This window comes from Phocoena sinus, chromosome 11, assembly GCF_008692025.1.
Source record: "Phocoena sinus isolate mPhoSin1 chromosome 11, mPhoSin1.pri, whole genome shotgun sequence".
NCBI classification, from domain to species: domain Eukaryota; kingdom Metazoa; phylum Chordata; class Mammalia; order Artiodactyla; family Phocoenidae; genus Phocoena; species Phocoena sinus.
Genome location: NC_045773.1, coordinates 46,407,779 through 46,430,533, shown reverse-complemented (window position 1 = coordinate 46,430,533; position 22,755 = coordinate 46,407,779). Strand labels below are relative to the sequence as shown.

At 40.1% G+C, this 22,755-nt stretch overlaps 1 protein-coding gene across 3 annotated transcripts in view; it reads right to left on the bottom strand.

The window, feature by feature from the left end:
• Positions 1-11,880: 11,880 nt before the first annotated feature.
• Positions 11,881-22,755, bottom strand: part of ABHD5 (abhydrolase domain containing 5, lysophosphatidic acid acyltransferase) — a 46,236-nt gene continuing 35,361 nt past the window's right edge. For 2 of the 3 annotated variants that reach the window (XM_032648834.1, XM_032648835.1), the window contains 4 exons: positions 21,060-21,214; positions 18,207-18,318; positions 13,817-14,003; positions 11,881-13,229 (listed from right to left, as the gene is read on the bottom strand). In XM_032648834.1, the coding sequence (XP_032504725.1) occupies positions 13,140-13,229; positions 13,817-14,003; positions 18,207-18,318; positions 21,060-21,214 (544 nt within the window). In that variant the 3' untranslated portion in view covers positions 11,881-13,139. Of the gene's footprint in view, positions 13,230-13,816; positions 14,004-16,684; positions 17,180-18,206; positions 18,319-21,059; positions 21,215-22,755 lie in introns of those variants that run through there. The other variant, XM_032648836.1, reaches the window with a different exon arrangement.

The window sequence follows — 22,755 nt, the reverse complement described above, 5'->3', positions numbered from 1 at the left end:
ACCAGAGAGTTCAGGGCAAGCAAGGTCACTGCAAAATGACCGGGAGTCCTGGAAAGGGGAGAACCAGAGAAGGGAACCTCAAAGTCTGGATATAATCTCTGCCCAAATTTCCAGCTGGCTGTAAGGGCCAGACTGTAGCTAAGGACACAATGACTGAACTGAGTTTCAGCTGCCACCAAGAGACACCGTTTGTAGCAGTCTGAGTCCAATCAAATTAACTGCCTGATAAACCAAACGAAAAACCAACACTCCTCTGTCAGCTGTATTGGGGGTGGGGGTGAGGATGTCAAAGTGTAAATTCCCAGGCCACACCCACAGATCTGCAGCATCAGCATCCCCTGGGGGTAAGGCCTCAACTCTGCACTGTCAAAAGTGACAAAGTAAGAGAGTGCCACGGACATATATACACTACCAAACGTAAAATAGATAGCTAGTGGGAAGCAGCCGCATAGCACAGGGAGATCAGCTCGGAGCTTTGTGACCACCTAGAGGGGTGGGATAGGGAGGGTGGGAGGGAGGGAGATGCAAGAGGGAAGAGATATGGGAACATATGTATAACTGAGTCACTTTGTTATAAAGCAGAAACTAACACACCATTGTAAAGCAATTATACTCCAATAAAGATGTAAAAAACAAAACAAAACAAACAAAAAAAACCAGGAGCTTCAATGACTCGAGCAGAGTTGGAGCCTCGCTGCTCTGAGAGCTGATGTAGTCCACACCGCATGTGCAGATGTCAGCTGAAACAGGCTGCACTTGAAGAGACTGTGTCTGTCTGCCAAGGAAGATGTGTCAGCTGCCCACATTTTTGATGCTGGCCACGGGAAGCTGAGAAGTCACTTGGAGACACAGAGGAGATACTTCCCTTCTTAAGATCATCACTGAAAACTTTTAGGATATGTCCCGTCACACAGAGACAGGACACCGGTCCCTCGGTAGTCTCCTGCACGTCAGCACAAGGCCTCCCTCTGCTATCTTTTCCTCTCCATATCCCCCGAAGCCCGCCCCCCCCCCACCCCATGGAAAGCAGCATTTTCAAGACTTGAATAGATGTAGGTTAAAGACCTGTTGGAGTTTTTGCAAAGCCGCAGAAATATAGCAAGCTGGTTGGCACAGGAAGGTGAGATACCAATCATTCGTGTCTGGCATCTTAGTCTCAACATTGTTTCCATTGCTGTAACTTCCAATTATAAAAACACTCACAGGTAAAAACTAGGAAATAGCTCATACTGAACACAACAAACATAGCAGTAGTGTCTGTAATGCACTTAATCCCCCCACCCTGGTCACTGTGACCAATACGTCTAATTTTACCGAGGAGGACATGGGCCCAGTCATTTAGCTTTTCATACCTGTCTTCACAACAAGTGTCCCAAGTCATACAGTGTGACAAACCCGATTTATAACTCTCAGCCCTCACATCTGTTGGCTAAGTCACCCTTCTCTCAAAATGGATTCAATGTTTAATGAGGAGGAAGGCTTGGGTTATTCTAAGTTTTCAGACAATTAATAATGGCCACTTCATGGAAACACTCTAAGCCTTAAGTGAGTATACAGAAATTTTTTTAAGGATTAAACTATATGGTTGAATTAAATTCCTTACCCATTTATTTAGTAAGCTACTTGATAAGAGTGTTTTTCAATTTTAAATCTGGGAGCTAATCTAATTAAGTAATCCTAAAAGCCAGACTACAGAAAAAAAAGATATTCTAGTTCTAATTTAGTATAATGTTACAAAATTTTTTCTAAAGATTGGTTTTAGAGGAAATAGCAAGAGAAATACAGGAGTGCATATGAGATGGGGAGAGACAGAAATAGAGGTAGCGCTTCATAGATACGGAGATATTCTTTTTTTTTTTTAATCTCATATTGGTATCTTTTAATAAAAAAAATTAAAAGTCAAAGAAAAATATCTGGCCAGGGCTGGGATGAGACAAACAGGAACACTTCAGAATCCAAGGCAAAGGGAAGGTTGTTTGCCCCTTTAGAGAATTGTAGGGGTGTGAAAAGGGAGAGAGAGATCATGCACAAAAGTACTTATAAATTACACACCCAACTCCCACCTCCTCAATAAAAAAGAGAAGAAAAAGCCCCATCACTTAACACCAAATAGCAACATTATCAATAAACCCTTTCTCTGCTGCCCATCAGGACTTATTTGAAAGAGGAGGCCTGTGAGGAAAGGTGAAAAGAGTAAGGGTTAGAGGGAAGACCTGCACTTAAGTCTGGTTTCCAACTGGGAGATAGATATTCTAATTCAGGTCACCCTTTCAACAAGTTTAAGCAAAAGAGAGCAAATGAAGAGGGCAGTTTCAAGTTGGGACTGTGTTTCTATCTTAGGTCAAACAAAGACCAGTTATAACTTTATAGCTCGATTTTCAACAATATAAATTACTGAGACTTACAGCCTTCCATACACTGAACACCTGTCCCTCTCCCCCCAGCCTGGGTTTACACATCCACACAGAACACCGAGCCAGTAAGCCCCTTCAGTTATTTTCTTACCTATTTCATATGTAAACAAGATTTTTTCTATATTTTATAGGGATTTTATTAAAACATAAAGAATGTGAAAGGATCCAAAATTTATAAAAGCATATACAACAGAACTGTCCTCTTCAAAGCTAATCACTATTAACAAACTCATGTACATGTTTACCCTCCTCAAAATGTCTATATATATGAGTACACGGTAAGTGTATTCTGTATACATATATTTATGTGTCTGTGTATGTATACATATATATATATATATATATATGAAATACTATTCTGAATTTTGGGGGGGTTCCCCTTTGTTTTTTTCCATTAAAGATATTCTGGAAATTTTCCATATTGTCGCTTATAGATAGACCTATCTCATACATTCCATTTATTGCAATCTTATTGACATATAACATGAGTAAGTTTAAAGTGTACAACATGATTTGATACATGTATATATTGAGATCCACCTCATTTTTCAGGCTGCATAATATTCCAGTGTGGAATTTAATCAGTCATATATCAGGTTCCAGATTTTTAATCTTACAATGCTGCAGTGAACAGCTTGTAGCTGTCTTGGCACACTGGTGCTGGGGTATTTGTGGGACTGAATACTGGAAACGAAAGTGCCGTGTCAAGTAGTATGGGGCACATATAGCTTTACAATATATTGTAAATTATTTTTCAAAGTGGTGATTACCTATTTACAGTCCCACCAGCAGTGTGTGGGAGTTCCTAGTTGCCCTTAGCCTTGCTAATACATCACCGCAACCATTCTCTCCTGCATCATCATTTTCCCCCTCTCTGCCAAGTTAATCATAAGGTTCCCCCTCTAGCTATTACATACTTTTCTGCTCTTTCTTTACTCCTAAAAGAAAAAAGAAAGTTATCTATACTGGCAACTTCCAATCTCCCCCATTCTCCCATTCTCTTTTATTATTTAAATTTCTATTATGGAAATTGTCAAGCATGCATAAAAGTAAAGGAAATAGAGTAATAAACGCCTGTGTATCTGTCACTCAGCTTCAACATAACATTCTGCTCATTTCCTCTATTTCCTGTCCCCTGCCTTTTTCTCCTTGGAATATTTTCAAGTAAATCCCAGTCATAATTTTAACCACAAATACTTAGTATGTATCCCTAACAAATAAGAGCTTTAAAAAAAACAACACGTAGTCACTATACCATTATTTCACCCAGTGAAATTAATAATTCCTTAATATCATCTGATACCCAATCCATCTTAAATTCTCCTCTAATTGTTCCCCAAAATGTCTTTTTAGGTTGGTTTTGTTCAAATCAGGATCCAAACAAGTCCTTTAAGTTTCTCCAATCTTTATTTAAGTCCCACCACCACCATCTTTGTTTTACACATTCAATTTGTTGAATAAAGTGGATTATTTGTCCTGTGGACTTCCCCACATTCTGGATTAAGCCTGTTGTTTAACATGTTCCTCAGTATCCCGTGCTTTCACAAATTGATCGTTAGACGTAAAAGGCTTGCTTAGATTCCGGTTCTATTTTGTTTTGGGCAACAATTCATCATGGCTGGTGTTGGGTTCCTGCTATTGCAACACGTCAGAGGCATGTAACTTCTGGTTGTTCCTTTTTTAGTAATGCTAAGGTTGATCACTGGGTTCAGATGCTATCAACCTGAGCCATCCAATAAAACATTTCCCATACATTTTTAAAAATTTTATTTATTTTATTTATTTATTTTTGCCTGCGTTGGGTCTTTGTTGCTGCGCACGGGCTTTCTCTAGTTTTCTCTAGTTGCGGCGAGTGGGGGCCACTCTTCGTTGCGGTGCATGGGCTTCTCACTGCGGTGGCTTCTCTTGCTGTGCAGCACGGGCTCTAGGTCGCAGGCTCAGCAGTTGTGGCGCATGGGCTTAATTGCTCCGCAGCATGTGGGATCTTCCCGGACCAGGGCTCAATCCGGTGTCCCCTGCATTGGCAGGCAGATTCTCAACCACTGTGCCACCAGAGAAGCCCCTCCCATAAATTTTTTACCTAATACTTTCAGCAGCCTAGATCCATTATTTCACTACAGGTGACAAAAGGGTGATTTCCTAATCCTATCAATTCTCTGGCATTTAGTTATGATTCTTTTTTTTTAATTATTTAGCTTTTTGAATTTTATTTTACTTATTACACAGCAGGTTCTTATTAGTTATCCATTTTATATATCTTAATGTATATATGTCAATCCCCATCTCCCAATTCATCCCACCGCCGCCACCCCCTCCCCGCATTTTCCCCCCTTGGTGTCCATACGTTTGTTCTCTACATCTGTGTCTCTAGTTCTGCCTCGCAAACAGTTCATCTGTACCATTTTTCTAGATTCCACATATATGCGTTAATATACAGTATTTGTTTTTCTCTTTCTGACTTATTCACTCTGTATGACAGTCTCTAGGTCCAACCACGTCTCCACAAATGACCTAATTTCGTTCCTTTTTATGGCTATTTACCATTGTATATATGTGCCACATCTTCTCTATCCATTCGTCTGTTGATGAGCATTTAGGTTGCTTCCATGACCTGGCTATTGTAAATAGTGCTGCAATGAACATTGGGGTGCACGTGTCTTTTTGAATTATGGTTTTCTCTGAGTATATGCCCAGTAGTGGGATTGCTGGATCATATGGTAATTCTATTTTTAGTTTTTTAAGGAACCTCCATACTGTTCTCCATAGTGGCTGTATCAATTTACATTCCCACCAACAGTGCAAGAGGGTTCCCTTTTCTCCACACCCTCTCCAGCATTTGTTGTTTGTAGATTTTCTGATGATGCCCATTCTAACTGGTGTGAGGTGACACCTCATTGTAGTTTTGATTTGCATTTCTCTAATAATTAGTGATGTTGAGCAGATTTTCATATGCCTGTTGGCCATCTGTATGTCTTCTTTGGAGAGATGTCTATTAAATGGTCTTCTGCCCATTTTTTGATTGGGTTGTTTTTTCAATATTGAGCTGCATGAATTGTTTATATATTTTGGAGATTAATCCTTTGTCTGTTGATTCGTTTGCAAATATTTTCTCCCACTCTGAGGGTTGTCTTTTTGTCTTGTTTATAGTTTCCTTTGCTGTGCAAAAGCTTTTAAGTTTCATTAGGCCCCATTTGTTTATTTTTGTTTTTATTTCCATTACTCTAGGAGGTGGGTCAAAAAAGATCTTGCTCCTATGTTTTCCTCTAAGAGTTTTATAGTGTCCAGTCTTACATTTAGGTCTTTAATCCATTTTGAGTGTATTTTTGTGTATGGTGTTAGGGAGTGTTTGAATTTCATTCTTTTACATATAGCTGTACAGTCTTCCCAGCACCCCCCTTTTTTTTTTAATCTTTATTGGAGTATAATCGCTTTACAATGTTGGGTTAGTTTCTGCAGTATAACAAAGTGAATCAGCTATATGTATACATATATCCCCATATCCCCTCACTCTTGCGTCTCCCTCCCACCCTCCCTATCCCAACCCGTAGATGGACACAAAGCACCGAGCTGATGTCCCTGTGCTATGCGGCTGCTTCTCACTAGCTATCTATTTTACATTTGGTAGTGTATATATGTCCATGCCACTCTCTCACTTCGTCCCAGCTTACCCTTCCCCCTCCCCGTGTCCTCAAGCCCATTCTCTACGTCTGTGTCTTTATTCCTGTCCTGCCCCTAGGTTCTTCAGAACTTTTTTTTTTTTTTTAGATTCCATATATATGTTACGGTACTTGATTCTCCCTTTCTGACTTACTTCACTCTGTATGACAGACTCTAGGTCCATCCACCTCACTACAAATAACTCAATTTCATTTCTTCTTATGGCTGAGTAATATTCCATTGTATATATTAGCACCACTTATTGAAGAGACTGTCCTTTCTCCATTGTATAGCCTTCCCTCCTTTGTCACAGATTAGTTGACCATAGGTGCGTCGGTTTATCTCTGGGCTTTCTATCCTGTTCCACTGATCTATGTTTCTGTTTTTGTGCCAGTACCATGTTGTCTTGATTACTGTAGCTTTGTAGTATAGTCTGAAGTCAGGGAGTCTGATTCCTCCAGCTCTGTTTTTTTCCCTCAAGATTGCTTTGGCTATTCGGGGTCTTTTGTGTCTCCAAACAAGTTTTAAGATTTTTTGTTCTAGTTCTGTACAAAATGCCATTGCTGATTTGATAGGGATTGCATTGAATCTGTAGATTGCTTTGGGTAGTATAGTCATTTTCACAATGTTGATTCCTTCAATCCAAGAACATGGTATATCTCTCCATCTGTTTGTGTCATCCTTGATTTCTTTCATCAGTGTCTTACAGTTTTCTAAGTACAGGTCTTTTACCCTCTTAGGTAGGTTTATTCTTAGGTACTTTATTCTTTTTGTTACAGTGGTGAATGGGATTGTTTCCTTAATTTCTCTTCCTGATCTTTTGTTGTTAGTGTATAGGAATGCCAGATATTTCTGTGCATTAATTTTGTATCCTGCAACTTTACCAAATTCATTGATTAGCTCTAGTAGTTTTCTGGTGGCATTTTTAGGATTCTCTATGTATAGTATCATTTCATCTGCAAACAGTGACAGTTTTACTTCTTTTCCAATTTGTATTCCTTTTATTTCTTTTTCTTCTCTGATTGCCGTGGCTAGGACTTCCAAAACAATGTTGAATAATACTGGTGAGAGTGGACATCCTTGTCTTGTTCCTGATCTTAGAGGAAATGGTTTCAGTTTTTCACCATTGAGAATGATGTTTGCTGAGGTCTGTTGTATATGGCCTTTATTATGTTGAGGTAGGTTCCTCTATGCCCACTTTCTGGAGAGTTTTTAATCATAAATGGGTGTTGAATTTTGTCAAAAGCTTTTTCTGCATCTATTGAGGTGATCATATGGTTTTTATTCTTCAATTTGTTAATATGGTGTATCGCATTGGTTGATTTGCGTATATTGAAGAATCCTTGCATCCCTGGGATAAATCCCACTTGATCATGGTGCATGATCCTTTTAATGTGTTGTTGGATTCTGTTTGCTAGCATTTTATTGAGGATTTTTGCATCTATGTTCATCAGTGTTATTGGCCTGTCGTTTTCTTTTTTTGTGACATCTTTGTCTGGCTTTGGTATCACGGTGATGATGGCCTCTGTAGAATGAGTTTGGGAGTGTTCCTTCCTCTGCAATGTTTTGGAAGAGTTTGAGAAGGATGGGTGTTAGCTCTTCTCTAAATGTTTGACAGAATTCATCTGTGAAGCCGTCTGGTCCTGTACTTTTGTTTGTTAGAAGATTTTTAATCACGGTTTCAATTTCATTACTTGTGACTGATCTGTTCATATTTTCTATTTCTTCCTGGTTCAGTCTTGGAAGGTTATACCTTTCTAAGAACTTGTCTGCTTCTTCCAGGTCGTTCATTTTATTGGCATAGAGTTGCTTGTAGTAGTCCCTTATGATGCTTCGTATATCTGCAGTGTCTGTTGTAACTTCTCTTTTCTCATTTCTAATTTTATTGATTTGAGTCCTCTCCCTCTTTTTCTTGATGAGTTTGGCTAAAGGTTTATCAATTTTGTTTATCTTCTCAAAGAACCATCTTCTAGTTTTATTGATTTTTGCTATTGTTTTGTTTCTATTTCATTTATTTCTGCTCTGATCTTTATGATTTTTTTCTACGTACTTTGGGATTTGTTTGTTCTTTCGCTAGTTCCTTTAGGTGTAAGGTTAGACTGTTTGAGATTTTTCTTGTTTCTTGAGGTAGGACTATACTGCTACAAACTTCCCTTTAGAACTGCTTTTGCTGCATCCCACAGGTTTTGGATCATCGTATTTTTGTTGTAATTTGTCTCTAGGTATTTTTTGATTTCCTCTTTGATTTCTTCAGTGATCTCTTGGTTATTTAGTAACGTATTGTTACTAAATAGGGTGATTTCCTAATCCTATCGATTCTCTGGCATTTAGTTATGATTCTTAAGTGAAAAACGTTCTCTTATCAGGTTAACCTGGTACACAAAGAAATCAGGATAAATACTTCATTTTTCCAGTTAATTTTCAAAATAGTAAGTTGGTGCCCTAATAATCTCCAAAGGTGACTAATACATTTTTTTAAACTATCATTATGACCTCATAGATTTTTATATATTTCATGTCAATTGTTATTCTTTTTGATGCTCAAAATGTTCCAATTGGCCAATGGAAGCCCCTTCTAGTTGACTCCTGGGTCCTTTTGACATGACCTTACTCTGATTGCTTTCTTGCTTTCAGACACAAGATGGTCTAGCCTCATCTTGTCCCTTCCCTGCCCCCTCTAATGGGACAGTCTTGGTGCTAGGGTATGCCTTGCCACTGACTTCTGATTGCTTCTAGGCCTTTTCAGTGGATAAAGCTATGCAACATGTATTTTTTAGGAAAAATAAATCACTGTATTTTGCTGGTACTTCCAATTGAAATATACAATTACAGGGTTTTTACTTAATTTTATTCTTGTATCTCTTCTTTCTTGTACTAAAAATCTTGGCTCTTACTTCCTTTGACTTAATATTTGCTTTATCATATGTAAATACATAGAGTTTCAAAAGGACAACACCAACACCATTGCTAAAAATAAAAAGACTAAATGTAGTTTAAGTTTTCATTGTAGTTCACAGGATATATTCCATTAGGAAAGTGCAGACAAACGCTGGGCTTTAAAGTCGCTTGAAGTAATTGTTCTGTGAGTGGTTACACCACCAATTTGATGGATAGTTAAGTTTTAGTTTTAAGAGTTAATTTTTTAATTATAGAAAACACTGACAGGGTCCCAAAGTAAAAAGTATAAAAGAAGATACAGATCTAGGTGCCATCTCTGGCCAGCTCCCTACCACCACCCCTAAGGGAACTGATTTATTAGTTATTGATGTAATTAATCCTTCCATTTTTCTTTTTTTTTTTTAACATAAGTAAATGCACGCTTGTTTTTTCATTTGTCTCCTCCTTTCTTACACAATCAGGTAGCACAACAAACCTGCTCTTCACTTTCACTTCCTATACTCTGAAGAGGACTCCAGGACAGCATTTTTTTGGGGGGGTTGGGGGGGAAGGGGCAGGAGTTCAAGATTGTTTTTATTTTCAGAGCCTGCAACAGTTGGTTAGCAATGCCAGCTAATCTGGTACAATCCGAAGGCCATCCCACCTCCCTTTTCAGGCATTCAACTGGCAGAATCCTCACAAATAAGATTAGAGACCAACTGAGATGTGTCTCCATGTGTGTGTGGTTCTGCAGCCTTCACCCTCTTCCCTCCTGGAGATGCTCCCTCATTTTTTTTTTTTTAACAGCTGTGCAGTATTCCACTGTATGTATGTGCCAGGTTTCTTCCATCAATCCCCTCTAGATGGAGATGTGGGTGGCTTCCACTCTTTGGCTGCTATAAATAGCACTGTAATGAAGATCTTTGTGCATACACCATCACATATTTTTACCAGTACACCTCAGATAGATTTTTAGAAGGGAGCCTGTTGGTTGAGGGATAAACTCATATTTAATTTTGATAGTTATTAACAAATTCCATCCACAGGAATCTGTACTTTCTGGAGTGCTTGTTTCCCCACTGTCTCACTAACAGAGTGCACTGTGTAACTTGGACTTTTCACAATCCAACAGGCAAGAAATGGTATCTCAGTAGTTTTAATTTGCATTTCTCTTTATTATGTGTATCCTCATATGTTTAAGAGCTATTTATTTGCAATTTATTTTCTATGAACTGTCCATATATTATTTATTTATTTGGTTGTACTGGGTCTTAGTTGCAACAGGCAGGCTCCCTTGTTGTGGCTTGCTGGCTACTTAATTGTGGCATGTGAACTCTCAGTTGCGGCATGCATGTGGGATCTAGTTCCCTGACCAGGGATCGAACCCGGGCCCCCTGCATTGGGAGCGCGGAGTCTTACCCACTTCGTCAGCAGGTAAGTCCCTGTCTGTATCTTTTTGCCCGTTCTTTCTGGTTCTTTTCAAAGTTTAGAAATTCTTCACATATTAGGGCTATATTATATTAGCCCTTTGTGATAAATGTTGCAAATATTTTTGCCAGTTTATTATTTACTTTTTAACTTTGCTTTTTTTGGCTATCCAAATCTCTTTCTTTCAGTTAGATATAAACTCCTCCTTTTATTGCTTCTGGATATTCAGTCACAGGAATGTTTTCCCCACTCTCAGATCATAAAGGAATTCACCTATGTCTTCTTCCAGTTATTTAGAAGGTTTCATTTTTACAGTTGGGTCTCTAATCCATTTGGATTTTATCCTTCTGTACAGTGTGAGAAATGGATTCAATTTTACTGTCTTCCAGGTGTTTAACCACATTTGTCTCCACACCGTTTTTTAAGTCTTTTTCTCCACCAGTAAGATGATTCCTTTATCATATACTAAATTCCTGGACTTTTTCTCAATTTTTTATAGTATGTTATAGTATCTAGTAGTGTTATCCCTCCTTCCTTTATTTTCTGTAAAATAAAGTACATTGTACATAACGTACTGTTGTGGCCTCTCCTGTTGCGGAGCACAGGCTCCGGACGCGCAGGCTCAGCAAGCCATGGCTCACGGGCCCAGCCACTCCGCGGCATGCGGGATCTTCCTGGACCGGGGCATGAACCCGTGTCCCCTGCATCGGCAGGCGGACTCTCAACCACTGCGCCACCAGGGAAGCCCAGATTTTTTTTCTTTAAAGAAAACATTTAGGACCCACTCTATTTTCAGAAATTCAAGGATTGGGACTTTCTGTGTTAGCTCAATCTTCACAAAATTACATATACAATAGCCCAAGGTAAAATTCACCTTTTAAAAAGAATTATGGCAATATTTTTCAAAGAAACCAATATTAGTTGTTAGGACAATAAGTTCCACTTGACACCTGGGTACATCTTTTCCCTGAATCACTTGGCACATCTACGGGTAGAAGCCCCATCTACTAAGTGAACCTAGTAACTTCCCTCTAAGGTCTGAGACCACATTTCCTGTGCAGAAACCCTCCTGTACGACTAAAAACTGTCATTCACCCAGCAAAGGAAAATTAAGAGAGACTGGAGAGTGTGTCAAATAAAAACACCAAAAATGACCCAAATTATCTGCACCACTTATAGGTTTGAATCTGGCCATCCAAGATACAAACTAAAAAAGTAAAGACTACTTTTATTCTCAAGGTAGAGAAATCTGACTTGGCTCTCCTGTTACCTTCTGGACTAACCTAGTCCATCCCACAACTGAGACAAATTGCTCACTGGGAAGCTACTTGTCATGCTTCAGTGAAATGTGCCTATTTTTGGGGCAGGGGAGATATTGTTGAAAACAGAACATTCGTCTTCCTCACAGTTAATCAACAGTGATACAACCTTACATTTCCTAACAACTAAAGATTTCCTAATTAATCATTTTTTAAATGCAACAATCAAAACTATGAAGTCATTATTTGCTCTAGTTCACTGTTTTTATTTACATAACCACCTTTCTCCTAGACAAGCAACATTAAGCAAAACGTAAGGCAAAGATGACTTGCTGGTGACCATCCTGTTCAACTTTCTTTTGTGGAGGGTCTTCTCAGTAGTAGCCAGTTACCACATGGAGCTTTTTCACAGTTTCAGAGAAACTTTTCTTGTATTAAAAACAGCAAGAAAGTGCTACACTTGATGGTAGTTACTGTCAAATAGTTCAATCAACCTTACAGAATTTTTGTAATAAAGTATGTAAGTTATTTAATCAACACGAAACTCTTAAAAAAACAAAACAAAAAACCCCCCAAGTACTAGCTAACTTCTGGTGCCATGAGATATAATAGCACCACCGATTTTTGTATTTTAGTGGTAAAAATGTAATCCAGTTTTAGCATCCATCTACAAGAATAAGATGAAAATATATGATTTGGCTTACTGGAAGGTAACAGTCTTAATGACCCCTCAGTGAGGAAATCTGTTCCTTCTGCTGCATGCAGGCTCAAAGAAAAGAATAACAGTATTAATGGGGGAAAATAGGATAGACTTTTAGTTAAGGCTTTTCCGTACTTGAAATACTTAAGGATGGATCACATTTAAAACGGTGAACATGGCTTTGCAGCCTTAAATAGAGAACAAAGGAAAATCAGAAAAATCAATGCTAGAAATCAACTCCCATCTTTTTAACCAAAACCCTGTCTCAACACTCCATTTCAAAAATGAAGCGAAGCATTCTAAGAAAGTGACAAATTTTTACATAAAAACACACCGAATTTTGTTTAACTCTATCAGTTATTAGACATGGTATATATAAGCAAGGAAAATAAGGTGCACCTTTACATTATATAAAATAATGAACCCAGAAATCACTTTTTAAAATTGGCAGTACAGACTGCAATATAAAAAATACTTGATATAGCAAAGTTAGATAGAAATAAAAATTTCAGTTGAAAAATTACAATATTTCAGTACAGCAGAGGGACAAATAACATTTTATTAAAGCTACCAGATTTGGAGACTCTTGTACATGTTGATTTTGGAGAAAGGAAAGTCATTCTTATAGAAGGCACTACCTGGTTTAAATGTGCTAGCAGCTTCATAAAGACAACATGGGGAAAGTACAGTCAAGAAGACTGCCTGGTTCTCATGTGAGATTCCTTACTCTCTGCATCGCAGACTGCAAATTATTGCTGAGGAACTGTATTACCCATGTGCATTTCCACGTCATCTGCAGTGTGCTCAGTCCACAGTGTCACAGATCTCCTTCACTTTCTGGTTAAAGTCTTCTGGTTGATCTGCATACACATAATGCCCTGCTCCGAGAATGGCCTAGGAAAGGAAAAGGAGTCAGATGGTCAGTGAGTAAAAGCATTTAATAAAACACAATGACACGCACAAAGACACTTAGCAATGAAAGTGAGAACAATTGTATATAAAACATAAAAGAAAAAGCAGTACTGATCTGTAGTAACTATTATATACTTCATTAAATAAAGGATCTGAGAATAAAGAGAAAATCCAGTGAACCTTACTAAAATTTTCATATGCAAAAATAACATTCTAAATTGACCTCTAATAGGGCCAACAGAAACACTGAACAAAGTAAGCATGTGCTGCCTCGGGAGGTGGTCGCAGTGCTATTGGACCTGTCTGTCCCTCTTTCAGTCTCTCCCACTGCGGAGATGCTGTGGCTCTAGGACAGACAAGGGCCTAAGAATGGGGATTCGCTGTCTGGACATGAAGATTTGTATGGGTCAAAGCCTGCCCCCGTCACAAGTGACAGCAGGTCTCTGACCAAAGCTGCAGGTAGAGCTTAGATGTGAAAGCACAGGGATGACCTGAAATCTCACTGAAAGCAAAGATAATAGAACAGACCTCACCTACAACTATAAGCCAAAAATAAACCACACACTTACTATAGTCTTCACATACGAATGTGGTCGTAATGACTGGATGCTGGTGCCAGAATTGCCATCTATGCAGGATCGGGCGCCATAGATCACCGAAACTGGAATGTCAGGGTGCATTTTACCAATTCGCTGCAGCATTGGTCTTTTTGCCCATCCATAAGGGACAGTCATATTTCTGAACGCAGTCTCACCACTGCGTTCAGAGGGAGAAAGGGAGAAAATCATATGTATGATTCTGGGGGATACGTAGGTATCACACTCCCACCTCTACCAAAACAGACTCATATTTAGCTTCTCCTCCTTTTAAGAAAAACCGCAGCTTACATAGAAAATAATTTACTAGGAAATGTAAGGAACAAACCCCACAGAAGTTATATGCTTTTGTTAGATAAACAAGGATGCTTTAAACTCTAAAAAAACTCAAAAAAATGATCATCTTCCGAATCAAAACATGCAACCCTAAGTCCCTATCATAAAACCATCAAATTTCCTGTGGGGATAGCTGAAATATGTTTTTTCACTCTAACTTATTTACAAGGCAACTTTTCCACATGTTCATCACACCAGCATTTTACCTACAATGGCAAAACCAATACCAAGGTAAGAACACATTCAGCTTAAGTATTCTTTGTGTATTGTTTATATTTAAATTTTTCTGCCTGTTATGATGTTTGCCATCTTTAAAAACCTTTCCGGCTGGGGAGAGACAGCCTCCTGGAGCTAGCCAATTTGTAGAGACAGCAAACGACTCAACTGGGACTGCCTTTATATGCAAACTAACCAATCCAGAGCTGCACTCTTCTGTCTGGCTTGCACATCCCCGGAGGCAATGCTCCTCTGCCTTAATCAGCCCAGGGCCAGACAACTAGAAACCACCCCTATATCTTAGTGCCCACTGAAATTACTCAACTAGCAAATCCTACACTGCCTGCCCTGCGCTGCCTTGCCTCTCCTGCAGAACCCAGTAAAGGCTCCTGCCTGGACTCTCCCTCACTCCTGTCTTCTGCCACCTGACCAAAATCTGGTGCGTCCCCCCGACCCTTCAAAGCATTCAGTGACCCCCTCTCTAGGACCTGTGAGTATACTAAACTTTGTTTTCTTGAACCTGTCCTATGTCTTCTCTCATGGCCACAGCTGACTGACCATCGCATAAAATACAGAACATTTGGCAAACTCCTAGGACAGATCCATTCTGCCGTCATTTCTCTTCTTTCCTTGTACTAGGTGTGCTTCTGAATGGCCGTTTATGAATTCAAGTTCCACCACAAGAAAGGCAACAAACTAGGATTACACAGGCACACGTAATCATGAAATGTGCGTAGGTGAAGAACAAACCACTAAGACCATGCAGGAAAACAGATGATGTCCCTGGAACAGGCCACTAAAAATTGTTGAAACAAGTCAATGAAGTGTGTAGACCTAAACCATCACACCCAACTGCCTGGTGAGTCACAAAACATCAAACCCTTGGGGGACCCCCAAACCTCTCCAGCCTCCCTCACCTTTGGCAGAGAACCTCTAACCTACTTTATTAAAAAGACTGAGGCTACAGCTATACCTCAAGTGCTCTTAAGGCCTCAATATTTTTAATAAAGTAGGTGTACATATTCTCTGACAGAAGTGAGAGAGGAACAACAAAAAAAAAGTGAAGGAGGCTGTCTCTGCATCTCACCTCTCAGCCTTTCACCCAAGTTTCAGTCTTAGAAAGGAAGAGGTACCACTTTTATATTTTAAAGTATGGTCTATGGCTAGAATCATCTGAAGCATTTGTTAAAGATGTAGCCCAGAACTGCTGAATTAGAGTCTTAGAGACAGAGTTCAGGTACCACTTTCTTTTTTTTTTTTAATATTCAATGGTCTTCACTACAATTATTATTTTTTTTACATCTTTATTGGAGTATAATTGCTTTACAATGTTGTGTTAATTTCTGCTGTACAACGAAGTGAATCAGCTATATGCATACATATATCCCCATATCCCCTCCTTCTTGTGTCTCCCTCGCACCCTTCCTATCCCACCTCTCTAGGTGGTCACAAAGCACCGAGCTGATCTCCCTGTGCTATGCAGCTGCTTCCCACCAGCTATCTATTTTACACTGGGTAGTGTATATAAATCAACGCTACTCTCTCACTTCGTCCCAGCTTACCCCTCCCCCACCCCGTGTCCTCAAGTCCATTCTCTATGTCTTTGTCTTTATTCCTGTCCTGCCCCTAGGTTCTTCAGAACCATTTTTTTTAGATTCCATATATATGTGTTAGCATACAGTATTTGTTTTTCTCTTTCTGACTTACTTCACTCTGTATGATAGACTCTAGGTCCATCCACCTCACTACAAATAACTCAATTTCGTTTCTTTTTATGGCTGAGTAATATTCCATTGTATATATGTGCCACATCTTCTTTATCCATTCATCTGTCGATGGATACTTAGGTTGCTTCCATGTCTTGACTATTATAAATAGTGCTGCAGTGAACATTGTGGTACATGTCTCTTTTTGAATTATGGTTTTCTCAGGGTATACGTCCAGTAGTGAGATTGCTGGGTCATATGGTAGTTCTATTTTTGGTTTTTTAAGGAACCTCCATACTGTTCTCCATAGTGGCTGTATCAATTTACATTCCCACCAACAGTGCAAGAGGGTTCCCTTTTCTCCACACCCTCTCCAGCATTTATTGTTTGTAGATTTTTTGATGATGGCCATTCTGACTGGTGTGAGATGATATCTCATTGTAGTTTTGATTTGCATTTCTCTAATGATTAGTGATGTTGAGCATCCTTTCATGTGTTTGTGGGCAACCTGTATATCTTCTTTGGAGAAATGTCTATTTAGGTCTTCTGCCCAGTTTTGGATTGGGTTGTTTGTTTTTTTAATATTGAGCTACATGAGCTTTTTCTATATTTTGGAGATTAATTCTTTGTCCATTGATTCGTTTGCAAATATTTTCTCCCATTCTGAGGGTTGCCTTTTCATCTTGTTTATGCTTTCCTTTGCTGAGGCACCACATTTTTGACAAACTCCTCTAATAATTCTGGTACAGAACCCAGCACAAGAACTAGAGCTCTCATCATCATACTCCATTCTTGATCCTCTCCCTAATGACTGTAGGCTCTGTCTTGCAGGATCCTTCCAGCTCGTCAACACTTTCAGGCTCTGTTTTCTCTACCGGTGCCTTGTACACAACATCCACAAGTAATTTTAAAAAAAAAGAAAAAGAAATACCTTTGCTTGGCCCTCTTGCTCCCTCTACTATGCTCTCTCTCACAATCACTGTCAAAATTCACGCAGACTCCCCTTCCCCTCGACCCTCACTTACTCCTCACCGCTGCAGCAGTGTTTCTCATGCTGACACACAGACTTGAAGAAGTGCTGAGTAAAAGAAGGGTGCAATCAGCAAATGAACTTGAAAATGCTGCCTAGTATCTCCCACGCACCTGGGAGATTCACAACCCTTCGGCTTGGGCTTTCCTGGTGGCACAGTGGTTAAGAATCCGCCTGCCAATGCAGGGGACACGGGTTCTAGCCCTGGTCTGGGAAGATCCCACATGCCGCGGAGCAGCTAAGCCCGTGTGCCACAACTACTGAGCCTGCGCTCTAGAGCCCACAAGCTACAGCTACTGAAGCCCGTGAGCCTAGAGCCCGTGCTCCACAACAAGAGAGGCTGCCGCAATGAGAGGCCCACGCACCACAACGAGGAGTAGCCCCCGCTTGCAACTAGAGAAAGCCCGCATGCAGCAATGAAGACCCAGCACAACTGAAAATAAAAAACAAACAAACAACAACAACAAAAAACCTTTGGCTTAAAAAACGGTTCTAAGAAGATCCATGGTACAGAAAACCATTCTTGTTTAACCCAGAACTCCTTTTTTGTAGAACATTCACACTCATTTGGGAATGCTGCTTTATTTGAAATTCTTCTTTCTCTCTCAACTCTGACCACCTTAACAAGATGCCCAAGACCAAGACTTCCCTCAACTATCCATAGGCACCTTAGGGGAAGAAAGTATGTCTGGCTTTTGTTTTTGTTTTTCAGTACGCGGGCCTCTCACTGTTGTGGCCTCTCCCGTTGCGGAGCACAGGCTCCGGACACGCAGGCTCCGTGGCATGTGCGATCTTCCCCGACCGGGGCACGAACCCGTGTTCCCTGCATCGGCAGGCAGATTCTCAACCACTGTGCCCTGTCTGGCTTTTTAATCTCTCATCAGAATCCAGTACAATGTTTTACATAGTAGGTGCTCCATGAATAGATGAGTAAGTTAAGAAGTGTTAGTCATTTAACTACTTGTCCTTTTAAATTTAGTCATTTACATACTGATAAAAATCTCCTGTACTATTCATATATTTTCAAAAAATAGAAGTCTAAAACACAAACACAGTAAGTTTAGATAAACCTTACCTCGGAGTCTGGACATTACAGTGGTAAATGTATTCTGTCACAGTATCATCTGCAAACATTGAAGAATACTTCCGTTTGAAATCAGGCCTTAAACGCTGTACTAGACTTAAACCTATTTAATAGAAAACAAACATTTTAAATTATATGTATGTTTTAAATTATAATTTAATTTATATACAAATACAGAAGAGTTTAGTGTTTGCTTCTATAATGAGCACTACATGCTACATTACACATGTATTCAAATATGTATTTTAAGTGGAAAAAAGCACAGATCCTAGAAACTGCTCTCCTCAAGTTCCCTAAGGAAAGATTAAAATAAGAATAAAAGTCTGTCATATGTTGACTTACTAATATGCTTTAGGAGCTCAAAAACAGTTGCCTAAGACTTGTTTTTATAGGAAAATAAATTGTATTAAATAAGGGAGGTGAATAGGACAGCTCATACATAAAATTAACTTAATTTGTATTTCTTCCACAATTACAACACATTAGCATCTATATGAAGTGAATTGGTATATAAATATTTCTTGGGAAAATTAATTCAGAGTTTCTGCTTGGGACACTAGCAGAACTCCCTGCTAAGTCCATCCACAGTGGCTCTCACGGTCCCACCCCTGAGGTGAGAAGCAGGGTCAAGGCCCCCAAAGCAAAGAGGATGAAGAGCAGGAACTTTTGTCTGGTTACTGCTTTCCCTCGGGGACCCAGGGACTGGCCGGTTTCCCTCTCTGCTATCACTGCCCAATACTCTAGCAAGATCTTACTTCTTCACTGGCCCTGCCTTCCCATCTCTGAAGGAATTACACAGCTCCACCAAGAATTCTCATGATGCAGTGGACATTCTGCATCACCCTCACCACCGTGTGCAAACAACAATGGGAGGCAGAGGACATGGCTTTAAAGGGCCCCTCCTAGGCTTCCTCCCTCCCCCATCATTATCTCCTAACTTCTTTTTATGCTTTACTTTTCCCATAATTGCTACCTGTGTAACTGTGATCAAGCAAAATCCACTTACATGTCAGGACTATAAAGCTCTTAAGCAGCTCATCAAAAGAGGACCAGGCACCTAAGAAGGCGTGGCTCTATTGGGGGGGGGCGGTGAAAAGAGGCTACCTACACGAGTACTGAGGGCATGTAGTGTGGTCACCAATTCAGTCCCTGTGCCCTCTTCTCATTGCAGCAGTCCTGCTGCTCTCCCAAAGGGATGGCACTCAGGCAAGGGCGGGTGCAGGCCTGGACAGGGGGCAGCAGAATGTACAGTCACCTATGCAGCAGGTATTGCCTCACCCTCACCTACCCGCCACACCGCTATTCTTTTCTTGCTAAGAGAACCTGACTTTTGTGTATCATTTAGGCAGCAACGTTCCCAGGAAAGCAGGCCCCTCGCTCCAGCCCCTGGGAACAAATGATGATTGATCAGTCATAGAAATTTCTTCTTCTTTGCTAATGGAAGAACTAGGGGTGGGCAGAGACATAAGGAGAAGTCTGCTGGGGCTCCCAGGGAAGTCGTCCTTCCCTGACAAAGAGCATCATGCTTTCCTTTCTTCTTGTTCAGAGAGCCTGTGAGATCATGCTTCCTGTCCTAGCAACCACTGAACAACTGTGAGGTAAAAGGTCAAGAGAATCACATACACAGACCCAAACCCTAACATCAAGGAGCTAGCTTTGGGAACAAATGCTAAAACCACCTGCTTCCAGACTGCTTGTTAAGGAAATAATAAAAGGCCTTCTGGTTTAAACCGCTGAGGTCTTCAGTCCCTTTCAGCCAAAAGCCCTCTTAACTGACACAAGCTGTAAGAGAAGGGAAGGCAGAGGTCCAGACCATCACCATCTGTGACAACGAGGGAAGGAAATTCCCTTGGCTGTGAGGCTGAGACAGAAGAGCTGAGGGCCAAATAACTTAAATCAGAGACTAAACTCAAAATATGACCAGAAACACAAATCAGGAGTCCCCCAAATCTTTGTGAGAAAGGATGACTTTTACCTTCTTAACACTCTGACATTACAGGGCAAGAAAGGAATCTGAGTAATGGTACCTGTTATCCCACGTTTATCGGTCAGGTCAGGCTTTGTGACCTGTCAGCTGGACATCACTAACTGGCCAAAGGCTCCTCAACAGGTCACTGGGGCTAGCAGATAAACTCCCATGCCTGGGGCTAGCAGGTAAACTTCCCCAAGACACTACTTGCTTGGCTTTTTTCAGAATGTTCAAGGTCACCTAACCTCATCCTTAGCATTTCCCACCTCTTCTGCTTGCTAATTATCTGTAATGTTTACAATATAAAGACCCTTTTTAAAAAAAATAAATTTATTTATTTTATTTTTGGCTGCGTTGGGTCTTCACTGCTGCGTACGGGCTTTTCTCTAGTTGCGGTGAGCAGGGGCTACTCTTCGTTGCGGTGTGCGGGCTTCTCACTGTGGCAGCTTCTCTTGTTGCGGAGCACGGGCTCTAGGCGCACAGGCTTCAGTAGTTGTGGCACGCAGGTTCAGCAGTTGTGGCTCATGGGCTCTGGAGCGCAGCCTCCGTAGTTGTGGAGCACAGGCTCAGTTGCTGTGGCATGTGGGATCTTTCTGGACCAGGGCTCGAACCTGTGTGCCCTGCATTGGCAGGCATATTCTTAACCACTGTACCACCAGGGAAGCCCTGAAGACTCCTTTTTAAAGAGAGGAGCCTGGTTTCATTCACCTTTATGCATGGACTGGTACTTTTTAGAGGAGGAGGAGAAAAAGTAAGGTTCAGTTTTTTTGTTTGTTTTTAAGATTTTAACTAACAATGGTGATCAGCAAATACTCCTCTATTGCTATGTATAAACATTTTGCTTTCCTAGGATACAGATACAAGCAAGCACTCACCAAAGGGTCCTGCAATCCTGAGGCTGGCTAAAGGGTTAAAGGGAGTCAATGCTGCTCCCAAGGCTCTGATCCAAATTGGAATTGGTCTCTCTTCATCAGCAAGGTGTGGTCGCTCAGGAAAACCCCAAGGCTCCACTAAAATGAGATGACTAACCCTGCATGGGAAAGAACAGACTTCAGATCATTTGGCAAATTCACCCTAGGACTATAAAGAAATTACACGATTTATAAAGTAAAAATAGAATGAACTTCCTTCGAAAACCTTGCATTAAAGAAAAAACTAATGACTGGACAGGTTACATCATGCTCTTATTATGCATAAATTGATGAGATTTGGTAGGATTTGAGAGTTATTATGGTATAAAGAGGGCTTCATTTTTAATCTTTCTAAATGTGGAAAGTAACGGATGTGTGAAAGGGTATATGATAACTGTGGTTATTCTTGAGAAACAAGAAAAGACAGCATTTGTTGTTGTTTAAGCTACACTCTGGCAGATGATATAGATCACTGACCATTCAGAAAAATCCAATGGTTCCACGTATCTCATGGTTGACACTGCAGAAATGACTGGAGATTAATATTACACTCATAAAATGGCTTCGGACACCAACAATAGTTATCTCCTATGAACCAAATCATTCTAAAAATTTATGAGGCATTAGCACTTTAGGTGGATTCAAAAGAACTTTGAATGAACGTTTGACAAACATGAAGATAATGTAACAATATGGGCTGAAATTATACCCTTAGTTTGGGATTTCAGTTTGGTGAACAGGAACACATTTACCCTATGCATAACATCATGATATACTGGCATTAGATTCTGTTCCTAATCCTTTCCTAACTTTCTTCTTTACTTCAGAGACAGAAAAGCTTCATTCCAAACTCATATAAAAATTGTTTCATGTCACTAATAGTTTTAATTTTTCCATCTTAGGAAGCATCTTTCTGATGAGGGAAAACCAGAAGCATGTCCTTGTGATTGTATCACGGTATAACACATCATAAAGATCTTCAACAAAACATAAATGTCCTGACACAAAACGATATTCAACTGTAGCCAAAACAGTCAACAAATGGCAGCAAAAATCTCCCAAGGGTGAACCGACACTGATTCTGTGTCGGTCATAATCAAAATAGAAAGGTAAAAAAAACAGAACATGGGAACAGACAGCTATTATTTTCCCAATATAAGAAGTCTTCTTATTTTTGTCAGTACAGATAAGGATGAGTTAGTAATGAATCCTTTGCTCTGACTGCATTTTCTCAAACAGAAAGCTTCAGAGCACAGACCCAGAGCACAGAGCTCCAAGGACCCTTGGAGAATACCCAGCCCAATCTTTCATCTCATCAGATGAGAAGAAAGCTGAGATGTACTATGTGACTCACTCCAGAACCTAAAGCTAGTCAATGCAGAACTAGGGCTATGATCCTTATTTCCCAACCCCAGTGTACTAACAGATGCCAACAAGCCATTGGGCAGAAGGCTCTCTTTCCTAAGAATAGGCCAAGCAACATAAGCTAAACAGATTAGTAAAGGTAGGGCTTAACTCTTATCAACTCTAGGCCAGTCCTAACACTATACTCTAAATCTCATAGCATCCAGAAGATCTGTAGAATGTAACTATGAATCTGTGTGAAGATAAGTCAAATGTGAGATTTCCATATACTTAGAGTGACATCACGGCTTAAAAG